Raw genomic sequence first — 23,993 nt, 5'->3', positions numbered from 1 at the left:
TCATACAAAGGCTTCGCTTATATTTAAAAATTCCTAACGAATCGACAAAAATATGAGCACAGACCCAACAAACTGTGAACTTCTTGCAACTTCTATGGAATCGAAAAAATTTGTATAGCTTCCAAACCTTCACTGTCCGCCTTTTTGATTTAGAAACCCTAAATATTTTACCTTATCTTGTATAAATTTGCACTTGTCCATTCTCAGCTCTAATTTATTTATCAACTAACCTTTTAAATACTTTTACTAATTCTTCTAAATACTGTTCTTAAATGTTGCTGGCAATTAAAATGTCATCCATATAGATTATCACCTTATTTTGTCTTATCATTTCCGAAAATATACCTATGGAGCTGTATAAGACCCATAGACATCCGTAAAACCTCAAATTGTTCTAAAGAGGTAGTAATAAGTAGATAATATTTCACTGACTCTTTGTTAAAAACTACATGAAAGAAGCCATTCCTAAGATCCAAGTTCGTAAATACATATTTTCCCACTAAACTATCTTACAGGTAATCAATTAATGGTATCGCATAATTATCGTTATGCATTGTTCCTATTCAATCTTCTAAAATATACAAAGTCTAAGTTCCCCCGACTTGTTCTTCACTAACGCAATGGGCGAAGCGTACTCTGATCTACTAGGTTGGATAATACCATCTTTACGGTATTCTTTTACCATTTTTGATAATGCTTCTTTTTCACAATATGACAGTCTTCATGGTGCACAACTAAATGGCTCAGAGTTTTCTAATACTATATTCATTTCACATTTTATTTTCGGAACTGCCGGTCGTTCTACTTGAACATAACGTGTTTCTAACAACATGATAAACCTTTCACGATCCTTATATTTAACTTTCTTCTCTTTTTTTATACCCTTGCAGGGTATTATAATTTCAGTCAGAAGTTTGCAACGCAGTGAAGGAGGCACCTCCGACTATATAAAGTATATATATTCTTGATCAGGATCAACAGCCGAGTCGATCTAGCCATGTCCGTCTGTCCGTCCGTCCTTCTGTCCGTCTGTCCGTTTCTACGCAAACTAGTCTCTCAGTTTTGAAGCTATCTGAATGAAACTTTGTAGTTAGCCTTCTATATACTCTCACTCGTATATATGTCGGAACGGGCCGGATCGGACGACTATATCATATAGCTGCCATAGGAATGATCGGAAAATTTTTACAAAAAAATTTTTAACTTTTTCAGTTTTCAATAGAATTGGATCAAATTTGAGATATAGCCATTTTACTATACTCTACAATTTTGCATAAAATTTTATGAAAATCGGAGTACTATATCATATAGCTCCCATAGGAACGATAGAGAAATTAATACAATTAAATTTATAACCTTTTCAGTTTTCAACTGATTTTCATCAAATTTTAGGTATAGGCATTTAATTTAAGTCTTAAATTTTGTGGTAAATTTCATGAAAATCGGACGACTATATCATATAGGTGCCATACAAACGATCGTTTGATGTGGAGGAAAAATGCAAATCAGTGATTGTAAAACTGCAAATATAATATGTGTAGGTGAATGAAATGAAAGCAGGTATTACTTCATTGTTTTTTAACACAAAGATATATAATTTGTATTGTATGGTTTTTTATTCATAGAAGTTCTATCTGCAAGGGTATATAAACTTCGGCGTGCCGAAGTTAGCTTCCTTTCTTGTTTTCTTATGTCATCGGTTTTGTATACCCTCTACCGTAACTGTTTTCAATGTTTCTAGATCAATCATCAAATCGCATACATCCATAAAATCTCTACCCAGCACTTTATTACAGTCCATAGATTCATCTGCCACTACAATTAATTTAACCCAAATCTTTATTTCATTTTTATACCCTTGCAGGGTTTTATAATTTCAGTTCAAAGTTGGAACGCAGTGAAGAGGGCATCACCGACAATATCAAGTATGTATATATATGTATTCTTAATCAGCATCCGTTTCTACCCAGTTTTGAAGCTATCAGAATGACATTTTGTAGTTAGTCTTCTATATACTCTCACTCGTCGGACCGGGCCAGATCGGACGACTATGTCATATATGTAGCTGCCATTGGAGCAGTTATAGTTTTCAACAGAATTTTAAAATTTTATCTACAATATTGTGTACAAATTTTTGAAACTCAGACTACTATAGCTGTCATAGAAATAATAAAAAATACAATTAATTATAACTTTTTCAATTTTCAACAGATTTTCTTTAAATTTGAGATGTAGCCTGAATAGTTGTGTCCCCTTGTATAGCTAATAAGAGGACATTGTAAGAGGAGTTCCCAAGCAAGATCAAACACTGGTAGAATATATTCAAGCTTTATAATTTAAACTATGTCTATTTTCAAGAGCGTGTATGTAGATAATTAAAAATAACAGCGTTTGATCGGCGGCGTGTATTCAGCGCCGTTCGCAATCTCAACTGCTCTTTTTTTGGTTTCTCCTCCGTTCTTCCTCGTATGCACCAACAACGAGCGAGCGATCGACAGAACGCACAATGGGACAAGCGGCAAACCAAACATAGCCATTTTATATTAATCTAAATTTTTTCTACAACTTTATGAAAAACGGACGACTGAATTAAATAGCTGCCATACAAACGATCGTTAGAAATAGAGGAATATGCAAAACTGTGAATGTAAAACTGTGAATAAATGTATAGGTGAATAAAATGAAAGCAGGCATTATTTGTTTTTTAACATAATATATATATTATATATATATATATATAAATATATTCATCGGCTGCTTATTGAAACCGCTATCGTTGCAGACACCTCCGGTATTGTTGAAGCCCGTGCTGGCAACTTGATGTCCGCAAATGCTCGCAACATTTTCTCCAGCCGTCAAAACATTGCAGTTTAGCCTGTGTTAGCATTGGGATGCCTTCTACGAGACCATCTAACAGCTCGTCATCTTCCATCGCCACATTCCGAGCCAATATGCATTTCTCTTCAAAGTATACAGGAAATTGCTCAGACCGGCGCCTCAAACTTGCGCATTTTTGGAACCATACTGAAATCGAGCATTTTCGCTTCTTTCATTCCCGCCGTCTTCGTTACATCGGTAGCTGTCGATGTTGGCGCAGGTCTGGCGGTTGAAATTTGAGCAGAATTTTTCGCGCTTTGGCAATTTCCTAGCGCCTTTCCTTTCCTTAAGTTGTATTCAACCAAGAATTAAATCGAGAGTTGCAATACAATGTTGATACATTGTAGGAATTCGTTCAAAATAACGTGCCGTTGCTGAATAAACTGCAAAAACTAGTATACGAAACATTATTGCAATCGGTGGACAATAAAACTGGTGGTCTATTCTTCCTGGACGCACTTGGAGGAACAGGGAAAAAAAAAACATTTTTTATTTCATTGATGTTGGCCACTATTCGATCAAGATGTGACATAGCTTTGGTATTAGCATGATCTGGAATTGCGGCGACCCTTGTAGATGGCCGTCGTACCGCACATTCTGCGCCTAAGTTGCCACTCAACTAAAACACAATTGATACTCCAACATGCAATATTTCCCGATCCAGTGCAATGGGAAAATTGTTGATGCAATGCAAGCTCATTGTTTTGGGTGAGTGCACAATCGCACATAAGAAATCACTTGAAGCAGTTAACTTCACACTGAACTAACATCATTCGCGACTTGACAATATTGTTGGCAGGCGATTTAAGGCTAACGTTGCCAGTTATTCCCAGTGGAACGCCAGCAGATGAACTGAATGCTTGTCTAAAGGCATCACTTTAATGGAATAACGTAAAAACATTATCCCTAACTAATAAAAAAGTCCCGGTTGATGCGACATCTGAATTTAATACAAATCGGTTGATTCGATAACAAATCCTGACTATGTAGTAAATTTAAATTATCCAACGGAGTTTTTGAACTCTCTGAAGTTTGTACATTAATTATGATATTGCGTAATTTGAATCCACCACTATTTTGCAACGGCACTCGACTTTTGGTAGATTTATGCCGAATTTATTTGAGGCATCTATTATTAACGGAAAGTACGCAGGTGCAAATGTATGCATTCCTTGAATACCAATGAATCCGACTGATGTTTCGTTTGATTTCAATTAAAGTTGAAAGGCCAATTGCTTAGTGTTTGCGGTAAAACATTTAGAAAATCATTGTTTCTCACATTGCCAGTTATACGTTGCGTGTTCACGAGTTGTGTTTGTGTTAACGTCGGCCCAAAAAACAAAAAGTGTGCTTTACAAAAGAGCACTTCAATGAAACTGATAATTTTCGGACACATTTAACGCTTCGATTCATTATTTACTTTGGATCCACTTTCATCGCAACGTTACATAAAACGAAGCCATTTGGTGGCGAAATGGAGTTCACCAGGTTAGCTAGTATGGGTATATTTTTAGTTATTATATAAAAAATTAATAAAATCAAATAAAAAAAATTAATTTATTAATAATTTTGATATATTTTTATTTGAGTAAATTAAAAACATTGCTAAAAACATGCAACAATGTTTTTAAATAATTTGACAAAAGTCGAAAAGTGAAAACACTTTGACCGAAAAGGAGCTTAGCTGTATTTGGAGGATGTAGATTCGGGGCAAAATATAAAACTTAAATTTTTCCCTTGCAGCAGAACCACATACATATTCGCGGACACATTCCCACTTGCTTGTTCTTGTGTTTACTCATAGAAGAAAGCACATTCTATTTTTAGATATTGACGCTCTCAAATTTGTGAGAGCGAAGAGAGCGAGATTGTTGTTGGAATCAAAAATTAGTCCCATATTGCAAAACGAATCTATAGTCCTTTCTTTGGTTGAACGGATGTTCCATAAGAATTTGCGCTCCGAAATTTCTCATTTTGTTTTTCATCCGAATTAGAGAGTTTTGTTTTGCCGATAATTAGGAATTATTCGGCGCAACTCCGAATTTTTCTTCTCGTCGATGAAAATTTGAAATATAAAAGGCGCGGTATGTTCTTTTCAAAAAATGTCTTGAACTTCGACCATTTGATATAAAACATATTCTTTTACTTCATTATACCCTTGCAGGGTATTATAATTTCAGTCAGAAGTTTGCAACGCAGTGAAGGAGGCACCTCCGACCATATAAAGTATATATCAGGATCAACAGCCGAGTCGATCTTGCCATGTCCGTCTGTCCGTCTGTCCTTTTGTCCGTATGTCCGTTTCTACGCAAACTAGTCTATCAGTTTTGAAGCTATCTAAATTATCCCTCTATATACTCTCACTCGTATATATGTCGGAACGGGGCGGATCGGACGACTATATCATATAGCTGCCATAGGAATGATCGGAAAATTATTTAAAAAAAATTATAACATTTTCAGTTTTCAATATAATTTGATCATATTTGAGATATAGCCATTTTACTATACTCTACAATTTTGTATAAAATTTTATGAAAATCGGACAACTATATCATATAGCTCCCATAGGAACGATCGAGAAATTAAAACAATTAAAAATTATAACATTTTCAGTTTTCAACAGATTTTCATCAAATTTGAGCTATAGCCATTTTATATCAGTCTTAAATTTTTTGTAAAATTATATGAAAATCGGACGACTATATCTTATAGGTGCCATACAAACGATCGTTAGATGTAGAGAAAAATGCACATCTGTGACTGTAAAACTGCAAATATAATATGTAAAGGTGAATGAAATGAAAGCAGGTATTACTTCATTGTTTTTTAACACAAATAAATATAATTTATATTGTTGGGATTCCAAGTCATAGAAGTTCTATCTGCAAGGGTATATAAACTTTGGCGTGCCGAAGTTAGCTTCCTTTCTTGTTTTAAACTGATTTCGTGGAATTTAATCTTTAAAGAGAATTATTATTTAATGGTTTACAATGTATCGTTATCTAATTCATTTTAATTTATTGCCCAAAACAATATCTTCGCATTCTATCGTTTTTTAACAGCTGTTGCTGCTGATGGAATAAGAAGTAGAATAAAGAAATAAAACTAACAAAATTTTTAAGATTTGTTCGTTGTGTAAATACTCTTACTACCTCTGAATATGGCCGTCTGCCGATAGGGTACAGAGGGGGATCAACGGATGATCGTGTCATCTGCTGTAACTGTGTACACCATCGGTAGTGCGACTATACTTTCCAAGTGAGGGCGGTTGGAAGCAGGTCCCCAGTCGAGGTTCGACCGGGGATGCTGACCAATTGTAGTCGGGCGGACCTAGGCAAGTCTTTAAACAGCCTCCCTTCAAGTCAGGTGTGTAACGCGACCCGTGCCCACTGACTTCCAGGTTCGCAGCTGATTTGTTAATCCAGCTATGTCTGAACGGAGCCTTCCCAGGGCCAGACAACCCTGGGTCGTAAGTGGCCTTGCCGCAGTTTTGAGGCGAATCTGCGGTCGACCTGTTTTCGATGCCCCAAACACCCTCAGGCCCGCGGCGCTTGACAGAACGAGCAAAGCGGGCGTTTATGTATGAAAATGAATACTAAAAACCGAGTTTCGGAACTCCCGGGAGAGGATAAACCCCAAAAACAGTCGAAGAAGGACGAGAAGGAGATGCTGAGGCCGAGATTGGTCGCGGCATCTCACATAGTATCGGAGACCGACGAAGAAGGGTCGCAATCCGAGGGGAGAACAAGTAGCACTACCCAACCAAAATACACCGGGTCATCAGATTTGACGACGGGTTCTCCCGGAGCTTCCTGGCGGATTGTGTGGCTAAGATTGGCGACACTTGAACTGGCCTTAAAATAGGCTAGTCCACGCCAGGGAGATCCCAAGGAGACCCAGAGCTCGCATCTGTCTACCGACCACGCCAGGGTGATTGCCTGTTTGAGGGCCCAGAACCCAGACGTCAATACACAGGACTGGACCATCTTTAGAGCTGAGCAGGAGATGAAGGTGAGCCTACCCTTTTCTTCTGCTGATAAACCAGCGCTGCCTGCCGCAGCTGAAGGCCAATGACTACAAGGTCCGGTACAGCATCAGGAAGGTCTTCTTGGCAAAGGTAAAGGTCTTCTTGGCCGAGCCGGACGAGATATTGGAGGACGTCGATGACACCAAAAAACTGATGACATGGTCATCGACGAAAAATCCCATGACGCTACCCCAACCGACATCGATGTCGAAAATCGTGCAGATTAATCTAAAGCACAGCTCGCACACTTCAGCTAATCTCACGATCCTAAGGGAGAGGGGTATCGACATCGCTATGATACAGGAGCCTTGGACCAGGGACGGGTATGTCACTGGACTAAGGATCCCAGGATACACAATACTGTGAATTGTAGGTTGAGAGCTTGCATAGAAACTAAGAACCAATTTAATGCTTTTCTCTGTCCCAATCTCAGCACACCTGACCTAGCTTTGGCCAGATTCTTGGCGGCGGGTGGGAGCGGAATCGTGATTGCATCGGCCCATGACGAGCCGGCCCCACCTGAGCCGGTGTCAAGCTAGTAATGAAGACGAGTCTGGTGCTCGGGTGTGATGCGAATGCGAGGCACACGCTCTGGGGGAGTTCAGAGACCAACGAAAGAGGTGAGTCACTCTTTGATAGTATTATATGTAGAAACGTTACGGTATGTAATAAGGGTAATACGCCGACATTCATCTTTCCAAGCACGGAGGTGTTAGATCTCAACTTGAAAATCGAACACGGTAAATCCAGAGTTGAGAACTGGAGGGTATCGACAGAACACTCTTTCTCAGACCATAGGTACATTTTCTTTGAACTAACGGCACAAGTTAACAAACATGTACCAAGAAGAAACCCTCGTAAGACGGATTGGAACAAATTCAGCGAAATTATTCAATCTAAATTAAACGGCAGGAGGATCAACAAGGAGGTGGAGGACCTCACGAACCCCCTGAACAACGCCTTTCAAAAGACATGTAAGCTATCATTCTCGAAGAAGCAGTACCCACCGTGGTGGTCAAAGAAACTAAGCAAGCTCAGAAAGACAGCGAGAAAGTCCTTCAACAACAGCTTTGTAACCCGGGAAAGGGAGACATAAAGAAGCACAAAAAGCGTATATAAGGCCAAGAAAGAATCGTGGCAAACCGACTGCGAGTCACTAGAAGGCATAAAGGACACGGCGTGAGTACGCAAGATTCTCGCCAAAGGGCACATAAGTCCTACCCTTATCAACAGAGCAGACGGTTTTCCTACGACGACAATTGAGGAGTCACCAGAGCTGCTAGTTGACAGCCACTTCCCAAGAAACCTAAGAGTGAGCTCGGACCCCGAGGAGGGAACGAACGCTCAAATGGACACGCTAACGAAAGAAATAATTACCACTGAGCAAATTCAGTGATAGGTACAAAAGCCCGGGCCCAAACGGCATAATACCGGCAATGTTATAATCAGCCAAAGATAGCATTTGCAGATGGCTAAAAGCCATTTACGAAGCTTGTATAAGACTGAAGCATATCCCACTCTTGTGGAGGGAAGCAAAAGTCATATTTATACCAAAACCGGGCAGAAGAGGGCACATCCTAGCAAAGGATTACAGACCGATAAGTCTCACCTCCTTCGCCCTGAAGACTCTAGAGAGACTCCTGGACGTCCACATCCGGAAGTCGCTAGAGGGACATTAACTCTCGGATGCGCAGCATGCGTTATGTCGAGAAGACATTACAACACAAGCAACTCACGATGGCCGCCTTCCTAGACATCGAAGGCGCGTTCAATAATGGGAACAATAATGGCCTCCCTCAACTTGTTAGGTATTGAGAGAGGCATCAAAGAGAGGATCGGATCATGCTAAAGAGCAGGACGATCACAGCCGAACTAAGTGGCACTCACCCCATGCGGACTGTGAACAGAGCCACACCTCAGGGCGGGGTATTATCGCTCCTACTCTGGCTCACAAATATGAACGCCATATTGACAGATCTCAATACGGGTGGAGTCAAAGCAGTTGCATACGCGGACGACGTAGTACTAGTAGTATCAGGACCATACCTTGACTTTATTAGAGAAATAATTACAATTGAGCTGGGTCGCTTAAATAAATTGGCTAAAACCTGCGGACTAGGTATCAGTCCCACTAAGACGAAACTTATGCTCTTCACAAGAAGAACGAATATACCGCCCTTAAACATGCCTAGTGTAAGCGGCATGGAGTTAAAACTAGCGGAGCGAGCTAAGTATCTAGGAGTAATTCTGGACAAAAAGCTCTCATGGAATGAAAACACAAACAGAATGAGTAAGAAAGGCAGGCATTGCATTCTACTCCTGCAGGAAAATGTTTGGGAACGAAAGGGGACTACACCCAAAGATAATAATATGGCTCTACACAGCAGTGGTACGGCACTAACTAGGGCATACAACAGAATGAAGATGACACTTATAAAACGGGCAGCGAGTGCGGGGCCATGGGTGCAATGCGCTATCCTGAATATAATGCCGAAAGAACTTTTCGTGAAGTACATTGCAGCACAGAGCGCAGTGAGACTGAAGGCAAGAAATTGGTGGAGGGAACACGGCGCCGGGCACGGAAAGATTCTTGTGAGTACATGATGATTGACCTCATTTCCCACAAGGGAAGACTGGAGAAGGGACAAAGTGGTAGTAGAGAACGAGGTGTCCCTCTACACCGATGGCTGCAAGATGAGCTGCGGCGTAGGGGCTGGGATCGACGCTAAGAATTGGGGAATTAAAAAGGCTTTCAATCTCTTAAACTCAGCGACGGTCTTTCAGGCTGAGTTACTAGCCATAAAGGAAGCAGTCGAACTCTCCTTAAGGCAGAACCCCAGGGACACCAGAGTGCGGATCTACTAGGATAGTCAAGCGGCTATAAAATCCCTAGCTGTCGTGAAAACTACCTCACGGCTTGTGGCAGAATGTAAGAAGGCCCTTAATAGACTTAAAACCTGGGTACCGGGACACAACGAGATCCCAGGAAACGAAAAGGAAGACGAACCAGCCCGTGTAGGCTCGGTAGGGCTAAGTACAGACTTCGAATTACCGATCACCCTAAACGCGATCGAGACAAGGATCCATGACCACTTCAAGCAGATAGCTAACAAAGAATGGCTAAGTAAGAGCGAGCACAGAAAGTGAAAAGAATGTTGGTCAAGGTACGACAAAAAGCGAACCAGTGAACTGCTATCCAACAGCAAACAGGATATTAGCAGGATCACGGAACTCACCACGGGACATTGGGCGATCGGTTCGCACGCAATGAAGTTAGGACTGCCATACAATGCAATCTGTAGAAGCTGTAAGCAAACTACAGAGCAAGAGACACCGGAACATCTGCTCTGGTTCTGCCCAGCGCTAAACCACATTAGACTTTGCCACTTTGGTGCCTACCAGATGGAGTCACTGGGAAGTATAGGAAAGCTGAAAGTTTCGGCAATCCTAGGATTCTTACTGACTCTGGTTTGTACATATTATGTAACTAACCCATTTTTAGTATTTGATGAAAAATTAAATTTAGACCGATTCAATTAAATTTCACCGATAAATAAATGTATAATAATAATAAAATAATGTTTTGCAAACTACAACTTTTTTCGTTGTTTTGGAACTTTGCGTGCTGCTGCTGCTGCTTGCTATTGATACAAGTTAGACTTTTAGCAATATTTGTTGTTTAGTTGTTGTTAATTAGACCATTTCAAAGCCCTTATTGCAAAGGCAGATAAAAACAAGAAAGGAAGCTAGCTTCGGCACGCCAGAGAGAACTTCGATTATTAGGAATTAATACAATACAAATGATATATATTTATGTTAAACGACAATGAAGTAATAGCTGCTTTCATTTCGTTCACATATACATGTTATATTTACAGTTTTACATTTACAGATTTGCATTTTTCATCTACAGGGTGCGGCACGAAAACTTGCTGATTTGTTTTTGGTGCCAATCGGCGGGGAGTGGTCGGGTAAAGGTGGGGAGTGTCTCATGTTTTAGGGGACTTCCTGAAGTTTCGTCTACTCCGCAGTCAGTGGACATCATGCATTGGACGAAAGAGCAGCGCTCATTTGCCTGCGAGGCTTACTTTTCCAACGGTCGTTCCGTAATTGCCACTCAACTCAACATTCATCCTGCAGATCGCGTTCCTGACCGTCAGTCGATTGTTTCGTGGGTAAAAACATTCAGGGAGAGCGGGAATGTGACAAAATCCCATCCAGCTCATCGGAGAATAACATTCGGCAAGCAATCGCAAAGATACCCGTCGATATGCTTGAGAGAGCTAAGATTCGAAAATCGGGTATCTCAGTGCATTGAAAACGGCGGCCATCACTTGTCCGATGTAATCTTCAAAACTGTGTAATGAATACTTCAGCTTGTGTGTTACAAGAATAAAAAAAATTTGGATTGGTATGTCAACTACTTTTTTTTTTATAACCTTCTAAAATCAGCAAGTTTTCGTGCCGCACCCTGTATATCTAACGATCGTTCCTATGGAAGCTATATGATATGGTAGTGCGATTTTCAAAAATTTTACACAAAATTGTAGAATGATATGAAATGGCTATTACTTAAATTTGATGGAAATCTGTTGAAAACTAAAAAAGTTCTAATTATACCTTTGAAGAAGAAGTTTGCAACGCAGTGAAGGAGGCACCTCCGACCATATAAAATATATATATTCTTGATCCTTCCTATGGCAGCTATATGATATAGTCGTCCGATCCGGTCCGTTCCGACTTATATACGAGTGAAAGTAGAAGAAAAAAAGATCAAAAAGAAGATCAAAAGATCATTCAGATTGCTTCAAAACTGAGATACTAGTTTGCGTAGAAACGGACAGACGGCTAGATCGACTCGGCTTTTGATCCTAATCAAGAATAAATGTACTTTATATGGTCCGAGGTCCCTCCTTCACTGCGTTGTAAACTTCTGACTGAAATTATAATACCCTGCAAGGGTATAAAAAAAAATATCAGTGGAAATAAGGGCAGCCTGCCCCACTGCCAAAAATTTAGGCGCGATTTCCCCGCCGTTAAATTGATTAAATTTCAAGAGAAATACACAAAAATTTAAATGAAATGGACAGAAAAATTCAATTTTAGTGAGGATTTTTTTGCGAAACACTTCATCACTGTTTTTATGCCAAGATCATTTCGGCCCAGATGATATTAGGATAAAATATATGAGGCGAGGAACAATCTCAGATCGCAATGCAGTAAAAGATTACAGTTGTGATGCAGTCACAAACACAGTCACCTGCTGAAATGTGTTGTCTTAAAAAAACACAAAAAGCTTAAAATGTTAAACAAAAATTAGTTTGCCTTTAGAAAACTGTCTGATTATAGACAAATGAGAATAAATAAGTTGCAAAAAGAAAATTCGAATTTAAAACGAAAGGTGATTAGGTTAGAAGCACACACAAAAAAACCTACTTTCTGAAATTGACCAAATGAATTTAATTGGAAATGAAAAGATATTGGCGAAAATGCTTTTAGAAGAAAAAAGGGAACACATATTTGATGGAATGATTCCGAAAAGTTGTTCCCTCAGAGCATTTACTACAGGTCGAGCTCAACATATTTGTTTTTAAGATACTCTTTGAAATTAAATATTCCCAGTCCAGTCCAGTCTTTACAAAAGTGGAGTAGCATAAAAAAATTACAGCTGGGAGACAACAAATGTTTGCACTCAGCCCTTAAAGATACTATAAAGGAAATGACAGAGTCTGAAAAAGAATGTATAACTTGTGATGAAGTTGCAATACAAAATAAATTTAACGTATGGCTTAGAGCACTTACTTGAACGCTCAAATAAAATGGGAAGCCACATTAGCGTATTTGTTATACGGGTTATGTTAAAAATATTCAAATTCAAATTGTACTACTAGCTGACCCGGCAAACGTTGCTTTGCCATGCATATTATTTCTAGGAAAAAATTTGTTAGTTCAATAAAAATAACAAAAGCATTATAAACAATGAAAGAGTTCTTTATTTAAGTTAACAAATTAATCCTTATTAAAGTACCAAATATTAATATATTATAAAATATTGATCGTCATAGCGAATGCCAATCTAATGGGGAATTGAGTGCGTTTGAATTCAATTGGCACGTCTGTGGAAATCATAGGGTTTCGTGGCAGCAACCCATTTTCGCCTTGAAACTTGCCATTCAAGATGATGGCTTGAATGACGTTTTTAAATAATTTTTTAATGACTAACCGTGTGTCATTACACAGCCATGGTAGGTTTAATTTGCGAAGCAGAATAATCGGAGATAATTTAATTGTAAATGATGTGGTGGCATGCCTGGCAAATCCAATGAATTTAAAAACTCAATTTTATAATTCACAGTCTCGTTGGTATCGCAAACTGCATCGATAGATTTGTATGACAGCAAGTCCCCAGGCAACAACTGTTGAATCTTTAAATTTAACCCATTGACGTCCACATTAGATGCCAAAATCACTCTTTCTGCCAGCCACTTACGATTTGCATATTGTGTGTGTACGTCGGGAAATATGTAATCGATGAGAGTATTTTTCGAGTCGATGATTGTGCAGAAGTCCGTCTGTAATTTGATGCATCCAGTATAAATTTGGAATGTAACGTAAACTAAACGATTACAATACGGGATCGGCTATGTTTAAATATTTCAACAGTACTACAATTATTGTTGATTCTCGAGCTTACTCAAGTCACCCGTAATAAAACTCAGTATTTTATTATCTAAAACAAAATAATATTTAAAATATTTTATATTAACGTCGTATTCCGCGGCTTACCAATCGTTTCTTTTTTCCGCTCAAGAATGAGCCAGTGCGCGGTGAATACTTATTGACTATTCTTTTTTTTCAATAAGCCGATAAATCTTAAGCGATAATGTAAACAAAACAAATTCAAATTGAAAATAATAATTCAAATTCCAACAATTATAATATTCAATTGCTGATATTTGAGTGCTGATTAGTTTATGGAATTGATCGATATAACATTTAGAAGTTATTCCCAAAAAAACACTTTTGAAAAAAAATTTGTTTATTTTTTTTTTAGTTTTCTCAAAATCTATTGATCCGGATCGGCTCAAAATTTCAGAAAATTTAAGTTAAGTGAAATTCTTTGAAATGCCGTTGGGTAGGGTTGAATCGCTTTATCCCTTCAAAAGTTATAAATGTGTCCAATAACTTCAACAACCAATAACGTCAAGGAAAAATACAAAAATTTAAGGGTGGACCACCCTTAACATTTAGAAGGATTAAAAATAGATGTTGTCCGATTCTCAACCCTAGCCGATATGTATGCTAATTTTCACGAAAATCGGTCGAGCGGTTTCAGAAGAGTTCAATAACGTACACCGTGATAGGAGAATTTTATATATTAGATTTTTTGACAGAAAAAACATAGAGGGACAAGCCTTATTTATAAAAACATTAATATTGCTGAAAATATTGGGTTCAAAGTAAGAGGCGTTGTGTGTGATCAAGAAGGTAACAATAGAAAATGTGTTTAAATTCAATTATAAAAAATATTATATGTTTTACGACATTCCGCTTTTTTCAAATCTATAACAAATAACTTACTAAAAACTTACTTACTGAAACCCCTGATAGAATAGTTGATTTTGATGTTATATGAAAGGTAAACGAATTAGAGCAGAGATCAGTAACGAGAATGACTAAATTAACAAGAAGTCACGTTAATCCAAATAGATTTGAGCTTATACGGTTTTGTTTGGCAACACAGACATTTAGTCACACTTTTTCTGCATCAATTAAAGCTTGTAACCAAAACAAGCAGCTCCATCGAAATAGGTTAGAAGTGGCTGCCTCTACCAACTCCAAAAACTTAATGATTAATTTGATTGCCTGAATAGCAGAGTATTAACTGACAAAAACCCGATAAAATGCGGACTTCAAATTGGTTTGAAACAAACAGAAGGAAATGCATGAATACCTAAAGAACTTTAAATATAAAGGAAATGAATTTGATATAGTAAGAGCCAAACTAATATCTTTGCACACTTTTAAATTTTCCCAAAAGACGAATTTCGAATCAGATGATGATAGTATGTTGCCAGTAGAGTTTAATTCAATTATATATTAGCCTCGCATTGAAAAAATGAAGAGTAGAGTATTCTGTATCATATTCAGAAATTGTCCAAGACAATGACAAAAATATGGATAATTTTTGGAGCAATAATGTACCCATTAAATTAACCTCGTGTAGATATTTTTGTGGATATACTGCAAAGGCATCTCGTTGTGATAATTGCAGATCGTATTGATTCAAGAAAACGAGCAATTAACAGCTTCATTCGAGCATTTTACACATGAAAAAACTATTAAATCTTTGTTTTGCATCCCAATTTAAACCGCGTAGAGCGAAAAGTAAAAAGTTATTTTGTACTGATTCGATGCGTTTACCATGCACGCCATACCCAAGGGCTCCAAACGCAAGATCTACATTCAAAGATAGGACGAACTAAAAAAGTATATAACATAGTAACATAGGGGTCAATGAATTTCTTTAACCGTTTTAAAATCCAGGCGCACGCCTGGCTCAATTAACCATAGACAAAATATGATCGAATCAAGTTTAGGATTCAAGCGAACGCCCAAATTATCAACTTAATTAATTATTTCCAAAGAGCAAAAGTTCAGAGTGTAAGTTGCAAGATTGGAAACGACACGAGAGAACGTCATTACCTTAGATTTAGAGTCGTTTTATTTAAAAACGTTTACGCTTTGAAAATTATTAAGATCTGCTTGTATATCCGACTGGCAAGCGACGTCCTTTGTATTGTATTGAGTGCTGCCAGATCGTTTGCTTGCATGTGTACAAGTGAGTTAGTTGCAAGTGAGTTGGGATTAAAGTTTTCAGTTTGGGAAGACTATCTACTTTAGAAATTAGGGTCATTATTAAATGCACATAAGACTCTAATAGGATCTAGTATTTCTACTTGGTATGTGAAAACTGAGATGACCCAACAGGTTAGCACTTTCATCAGCAGTCACAAATACAATCAGAACCCGGCGAATAAACTGGCTTAACACGATCTAAAAGAAGAGAGCTTTCGTCTAAGCTTGGACTTAAAATTAGGTTCGACATGGGCATGCTGCAGGAATAAGTCTGATTTGAACCCAAGGAGTTTGAATACGTTGTTTAAAAAAACTCCGAATTATCTTCTATCATTATTTACGGTAGTATTTTATAGCCTTTAAATAGGGGGAAAGGTCGGATTGCGAACCGGATCGTTTAAATTTACTACACAGCATAGACTTTATATTTTTTGAGGCGACTTAAATCTTTAGAAAATCAAGGAAGCTTATTCAAGATTGCCGGAAAGTTTACCGGAAAACATTCAGTAAAAAAACAGTTCATGATATTATACAAAATATCATCGACAACTGCCATTAAATTCATATCAATATCAATTAAATTCATATATAAAATTATTCAGCCGTTCAACGGCCGTCGTGCGACGGCTAGACCGTTAGATATATTTTGTAAGTCCGTCCCAATGTTGAGAGTCACATCGAAAGTAGGAAGATAGGAATCTTCATGTTCCGTCAGCGGCGTTACCCTACCAAAGCTTACTCTTGCAGGATCTGAGACAAAACAAAGATCAAGCAAGCGCTCTAAGGAATTTCGTACTTCATTGAGTTGAGACAGCGAAATGTCGAACAAGCCAATAATAAAATAATATTGTGTAGAAGTTAGGAGTGTATCTGAAAAACGGAAAGGACGTTTCAATTAGAAGTTTCAACAATGGAGGAATGTAGCAACAAATACTAATAAAAGAAAATAACTTCTGCGCGCCGAAGCTTATATACCCCTAGAGATTGCAATTTGAGCATTACTAATTAATGCGATATAAATAATTTATATTTGTGCTGAAAAACACATAATTATTAATATACTTATGTTTACATTTTTAACGATACAGTTTTATATTCACAGTTTTCATCTATATTTAAAGAAAGTTTCTGTGGCAGCTATATAATTTATTCTACCGATTTTCATAAAATTAAAACAGGAATGATAGAATAATACAAAATGGCTATATCTCAAATGGATGATAATATGTTTCAAACTCGAAAAGTTATAATTTGTAAGCATTTAATTTTGACTTAAAACATCCAAAAACAAGAAAGGAAGCTAACTTCGGTACGCCGAAGTTTATATACCCTTGCATATTAGAACTTCGAAAACTTGGAATCCATACAATATAAATTATATATATTTAAGTTAAAAACAATGAAACAGTTTTACATTAACAGATTTGCATTTTTCCTCTACATCTAACGATCGTTTGTATGGCATCATATTGGTCCGATTTTCATAAAATTTTACACAAAATTGAATGACACCAGGCACGTGCCTGTTTGGGTTAGGTGTTAGTAGGCACGATGGAAAATGGATGGAGATTAGTGTGTACAAATTATTATAATTCAGTTCAAAGGAGGTTCTACAGTGGCGCAACATTAATGGGAAATAGGATCTAGTAGTAATACATGGTACGTGGAAATTAAGCAGACTCAACTAGTCAGCACTTTTCACATCACCATGTATAAGGTTAAAAATAAAGGCTATCCCTAGCATCGTTCTACGATTTTCTAAGGACGGCAAGTTTATTAATAGGAGTCTACTAGAGTAGGAAGGTAATCTTTGGTTTGCATCCCAATTTAAACCGCGTAGAGCAAAAAGTAAAAAGTTCTTTTGAACCGACTCAATGCGTTTACTATAGACGCCGTACTGTGGGCTCCAAACGCAGCATCCATATTTTAAGATAGGACGAATTTAATAAGTATATAAGAATTTAGTAACATAGGGGTCATTGAATTCCTTCGACCACTGTTTAATAAATCCAAGCACTCCCCTGGCTCTATTCACCATAGACGAAATATGACCAATAAAGTCAAGTTTTGGGTCCAAGCCCAAATCATCAACAGAATTAATTCTTTCCAAAGAGCAGCAGTTCAGCGTGTAAGTAGTAAACTTAGGAACGACACAAGAGAATGTCCTTAGCTTGCATTTAGAGCCGTTTAAGTTTAATAAGTTTACACGGCACCAAGTTTGAAAATTATTAAGATCTGATTGTAAATCCGACTCGCAGGTAATGTCATTGTATTGCACGCAAAGCTTGACGTCATCTGCGTACATAAGCACTCTGGAGTTAGTCAAGACTTTGGGCAGGTCATTTATAAATAATATAAACAATAAGGGTCCCAAATGGCTTCCTTGCGGGACGCTAGATGTAACATTAAATAAATTATTATTAAAGAGGACTTTTTGCATCCTGCCATTCACATAACTTGAGATCCAGTTAAGAAGATCACTTGGAAAACTCATTAAATAGAGTTTTCTTACGAGGAGAGAATGGTTAACAGAGTCAAATGCTTTACTGAAATCAGTATAGATTACATCTGTCTGAAAATTATTATGGAAGCCCTTCATAATATAGGTAGAGAGCTCCAAAAGATTTGTTGTTGTTGATCTTCGCTTAATAAAAACATGTTGACATGGAGAAATAACTGATCTACAAAGGTGCTGTAAATGAGGGGTGGTAATGTTTTCAAAAAGTTTAGGGATGGCCGACAACTTAGAGATTTCTCTATAATTGCTGGCATCTAATTTGCTACCTTTTTTGTGGAGAGTAATAATAAAAGATTCCTTCCAAATAATGGGAAAGTGGGAGGTTTCTAAGGACAAGGTAAACAATTTCAGAAGGGGATAGCACAGGGCGTTGGCACAATACCTAAGCACACAGTTAGGAATTCCGTCGGGACCTGGCGAAAAAACTGGCTTGACACGATGAAGATCTAAAAGAAGAGAGCTTTCGTTTAGGCTGGGACAGAAAATTACGTTTGATTTGGGTGTCGCAGGAATAAGTCTGGTGTAAATTCGAAGAGTTTGAATAAGTTGTTTGAAAACACTGCGAAAATGATCGGCTATTGCCTGATCATTAATTGCGGTAGTATTTTCAAATGAAAGCGAGGAAGGATTTGTTTTAGGCTTACGTTTAGTGTTAACAAAATTATAAAACTGTTTTGGGTCCTGTGAGAACTGGGCTCTACAACGAGTTAAATAGTTTTTATAAAACTACGCGTTCAGCACGGTAAAGTTTGACCGAGATGAAAGGGCAGATTGAGAACCGGTGAATTCAAATTTAGCTACAGTTTAGATTTTGTATTCTGAAGTCGGCTCAACTCTTTAGTAAGCCACGGCGGTTTATTCGAGCTTGGCGGATAATATAAAGGAACACATTCAATAAAAAATGAATTCATGGCACTGGAATAATTATCCACGACTACTGCCATGTCAGTGCACATGTATAGATCGGACCAATTGAACTCGTTTATAAAATTATTCAGCCGTTCAAAGTCCGTCTTGCGAAAACATAGGACGTTATTGGCTGGGCGGTCAGAAATATTCTGTACGTCTCACCCGATATCAAGGGTCACATCGAAAGTTGGATGATAAAGATCTTCAGGCTGCATCAGAGGCGCTACCGTTACTTAACTGACTCTCGCAGAATCAGAGAAAAAGCAAAGACGAAGCAAGCGCCGTAAGAAATTTCGAACATGGTTGACTTGAGACAGTCTCTATCCAAAAATCTACTGGAAACCATCTGATTCCAAAAAATAGGAAGTTTCTACAATGGAGGTATGTAGGAACATGTAATAATAATTTAGCTACCTTTGACAGATAGCTTTACACAGAGGAATTCAACATCGTTGCATTTCTCGAATGTTAATAATTCTGACGTGAGTGAGGAGTCCACCGCTATAAGAACTCCACCCCCGCGTCTGATAGGGCGATCTAGCCGATATACTGTGAACACAGCTGGAAAAACTTCGGAGCTCAGAATCTCCAACTTTAACTAGATTTTTGTGAGCACAATAACCTGAGATGCAAACGTAAGGCTATCAGAATACAAGTTTGGAAGCTTACTACGTAAGCCTCTTGCATTCTGATGGGAAATACCTAGGGAGTAGGTTAGTTTTTATTATTTTATTTTTCAAAATAAATGTCCCTAGCGTAAGAAAACTTAAACTTTTCCACATTTATCATAATTTTATCGGCTCTGGTGTTGCCTTGTATAAAGGCCAGAACATCTTCCGATGTTTGATCAGGGGAGAGCCGCGAGAAACAAATATTTTTCGTCGGTGGAACCGGTATAAGGGCTTTTGGGAAGGCAGATTGGTTATCTGCCTTGCCATTGTCAGCCGGTATTCCGGGCCTAACACCCTGTGCAGATATATTAGTATGCACGGGACTTTGAGAAGTCCATATTTGCGAACCCCCAGGGGACAAAACAGAAATCACAGGCGGTACGGGCACTCCCACTGCACATTCGGGTACCGAATCTTTTCTAGCGCTCGATCTCAGCCCTCTTGGAATTAATGAGGTCGAGGGCTGAGCCGAGGGAAGATGCTGGTAAGAGCTGCCCTCCCATAGCAGTTTTTTTGCGCCTAGGAGACTCATTTAATAGCGTTATGCTATTAAATTGGGTGTCCAGCGCCAAGAACATATCAAGAGTTTTTCGAAAACTCGTAAAAATGCCCTTAAAACCGTTTTTGGTTTGCCGCATGAAAGACATCAGCTGATTGTAAGGTCAAAAGCAAAAACGTTTAGCTGTTGCGACGGCGCAAACAAAAGCTAAACGAAGAAGGACAAAAAGGAATGCAAAGTATGCAAGAGCTAGCACTTGCAGCACAACTAAATTGGAAAATAAAACCAAATTTAAACACAAATCAGAATATCTGCATGCACACGCGAAGTGAACGAAAAGTTATTAGATCAAAACGAAAAATTTCAAATAACCCCGGTGGTTATTTTCAAACTTTAACACAAAACGAGAGCGCAAAAAAAAAACACGTCCGTTTACTTGGAAATATGATTGATTAATGATATGAAAAGATAATATGTCATGGCTCTAACTTAAATTTGATAAAAATCTGTTAAAAACTGAAAAAGTTATAATTTTTAATAGTTTCTCGATCGTTCCTATGGGAGCTATATGATATAGTAGTCCGATTTTCATAAAATTGTACACAAAATTGTAGAATAATATAAGATGGCTATATCGCAAATATGATCAAATTCTGTTGAAAATTAAATATGTTATAATTTTATTTGTAAAAATTTGCCTATCATTCCTATGGCAGCTATATGATATAGTCGTCCGATCCGGACTAACTACAAAAATTCATTCAGATAGCTTCAAAACTGAGAGAGTAGTTAGCGTAGAAACTGACAGACGGACAGAAGGACATGGCTAGATCGACTCGGCTGTTGATCCTGATCAAGAATATATGTACTTTATATGGTCGGAGGTGCGTTGTGCGTTGCAAACTTCTGACTAAAATTATGATACCCTGCAAGGGTATAAAAATGAAGTATATCTAGCATTAGATAATTTCAATTTATTCACATTTATTTTTATTTTAATTGATAAAACATTTTGGAAGCGGGGATACTTTATAAGAAATTCATAAAAAAAACAAGAAGAGGAATTTCTAAGCCAAAAGAATACATATATGTATGTAGGTTCCAATCATTACCCTGCAGTACCAGTCATCAGTACTTAATCAACGACTCAACAACAGTCAAGGCGGTGTTGTTGATGATTCATCGATGAATGGTCATAAAAACAGTTTATGAATTTAACATGGGCATGTCCTAGGCTGTCATCAACAACAATACATCAACAATTGATCAATGAATCATCAACAAATTCATCAACAATTCATCAACAATTAATCAATGAATCATCAACAAATTCATCAACAATTGATCGATGAGTTATCAACAAATTTCTCAACGGCCGGGCCATGGTACTGCCGACGACTGCCGTCTAGACTACCGTCGTAACTGTATCGTGGGCAGAGCGTCGAAGTAGATGTCGCAGTCGGTAGAGCGTCGACTTGGTATAAGACGCAGTCGGCAGATCGTCGCCTCGGTAGAAGTCGCAGTCGGCAGAGCATCGCTTCGGTAGAAGTCGCAGTTGGCGCGTTGATGATAGTTGATTACAGTGGCCTATCGATGACATGCTATACTGCAGGGTAGACAGTACCACACACATACATATTTATATCACACACAAGTCTTAATTTGTACTTACCTCATCCGCTGTTCCTTGCGCTTTTATCTGAAGCTCTTCTAACTCTGTTTTCGGGACCTGAGGTCCTGCCACTTCTTCAGAGGGGTCCGCAGGCATTCTATAATTATAAATACAGAAAAATATTTTACACACGAATCTCGTTTTATGTCAGAAAATTTCAAATTTCTGGAAGCTTACATACAAACTTACAAGCAACGAAACAATTATTTTACTTTAAGATTCACACTTAAAAAAAAAAACTTAAAATTAATTATACCTATCTATCAAGAAATTGGGAAATGTAAACATGGCTAGGAGCGACTGAAATATGGAATGCGCCGAACTTCAAAGTATGCCAGAGAAACTCATTGCTGTATTCCGGTGTATATTAGCCTTTACTTTATTTTGAATATATTTTGTGGGCCTATACCACAATCCATACTCTTCGGGTCATTTCTTAAGGAAAAAGAATTATTTCCAATTCCAATTCATTTGAATATAAAGCCAACATATTCTGCCACAATCTGTTTATTTTATTTTTTTGTATTATTGAACAGCCCAAACTAGTTGCTAACTTATTCCGCAGTAGCCATTTTAATAAGGTTCGATCAGTTGATATTGGGTGGAGGGTGGAGATGTAGCTCTATGGGACTTGGAGTTTCACATCTCCGAAAAATCTCAACTGTTTCACACGGATGGACTCTGTTGGAAGTTGGTATAATTCCAAATTCCTCCACAGCCCTTACCCTTTCACTATGATAGCAAACCCATCTAATCCAAACTTCAAAAACAACCTCAAATACCTCGATAGCTGCCAAATCCTCTACAACATATGAAACACATGAAAAATAAAATAATACAAATAATAATTAAATTAAATAAATAAAAAAAACAAATTCAGCAGTAAGCAATAAAATGATTTTTGTAAATACAAGTAAACTATTATAGCAGTAAGCCACAAGTACATAAGTTCTGTAAATAACAACCAGCGAGCTGAAGGCCTTAGTTGCTATAGCTCTAGAATAGAAGTTAGCTCCTAGTTTTTAACTTTCTGTTAGCTTTCGATAAATAAATAAATAAATAAATCTTTGACCACAATGTTATCGATTGAAATATATAGCCGTTCCGCTACCAATATTCTTCAAGCGTACCAAGCCAAGCACCTTTCCAATAGGTGTGGCTGTCTAGAACCTGGCTGTGCAAACTACATTGTTTATGCATGCGTCAACAAGAACGGTCTTAAGAAGAAGAGAGAGGAAAGGGGGCGCCCAACAAGACCAAGCTACCCTGGTTGTTCTCGTTCTATTGTGGCGCCCACGGCTTTGGGCTGCCGTTCGGCGAGGTCCTCTTCGGGCATTGCATATGGTACATCGGGCACACCAAATAGCTACGTCGGCGGCTTGTCTGATGCGAATGGCTTCATCATGAAGCGAAGAATGTCAGTCGCTTCCTGCTGGCGGCATGCAAAGCCGACCGGAACCTTTAAATAAATGATCACACTTGTATTTATGAACATTGGAAACACATCGCAGGATTCGTGCAGAACATTCTCAGATCTAAGAAGCAAGATCTGGATGAATTAACTGGGTAATCTGGACGCAGCTCCACATACCTTTTTTTTGCGACGGCAATAGGGAAGATGCGTTAGGCATTCCCCCTCCTCAACCCAAAAAAAAAAAAAAAAAAAAAAATTCACCCCTCACTTACAGCACCTTTGTAGATCGGTTATTTCTCCATGTCAACATGGTTTTATGAAGCGAAGATCAACAACAACAAATCTTTTGGAGCTCTCTTCCTATATTATAAAGGGCTTCCATAATAATTGTCAGACAGATGTAATCTATACTGATTTCAGTAAAGCTTTTGACTCTGTTAACCATTCTCTCCTCGTTAGAAAACTCGATTCAATGGGTTTTCCAAGTGATCTTCTTAATTGGATCTCTAGTTATTTGAATGGCAGGACGCAAAAGGTCCTCTTT

At 38.0% G+C, this 23,993-nt stretch overlaps 1 protein-coding gene across 7 annotated transcripts in view; it reads right to left on the bottom strand.

The window, feature by feature from the left end:
• Positions 1 to 22,145, bottom strand: part of Snap25 (Synaptosomal-associated protein 25kDa) — a 262,071-nt gene extending 239,926 nt beyond the window's left edge. For 4 of the 7 annotated variants that reach the window (XR_015272614.1, XR_015272618.1, XR_015272620.1 and 1 more), the window contains exon 1: positions 22,036 to 22,145. Coding sequence is in view for 2 of the 7 variants with exons in the window: in XM_086836953.1 (XP_086693079.1) it covers positions 22,036 to 22,131 (96 nt within the window). In the remaining 5 variants the exon portion in view is untranslated. The remainder of the gene's footprint in view (positions 1 to 22,035) is intronic. The other 3 variants (XM_086836960.1, XM_086836977.1, XM_086836972.1) reach the window with 2 other exon arrangements.
• Positions 22,146 to 23,993: the final 1,848 nt, after the last annotated feature.

The sequence above is a fragment of the Drosophila serrata genome, unplaced genomic scaffold (genome assembly GCF_035046125.1).
Source record: "Drosophila serrata isolate PLE 108 unplaced genomic scaffold, ASM3504612v1 contig_60, whole genome shotgun sequence".
Taxonomy (NCBI): domain Eukaryota; kingdom Metazoa; phylum Arthropoda; class Insecta; order Diptera; family Drosophilidae; genus Drosophila; species Drosophila serrata.
Note: the sequence above shows the minus strand (reverse complement) of the source record. Positions and strands in the feature narration are given on the sequence as shown.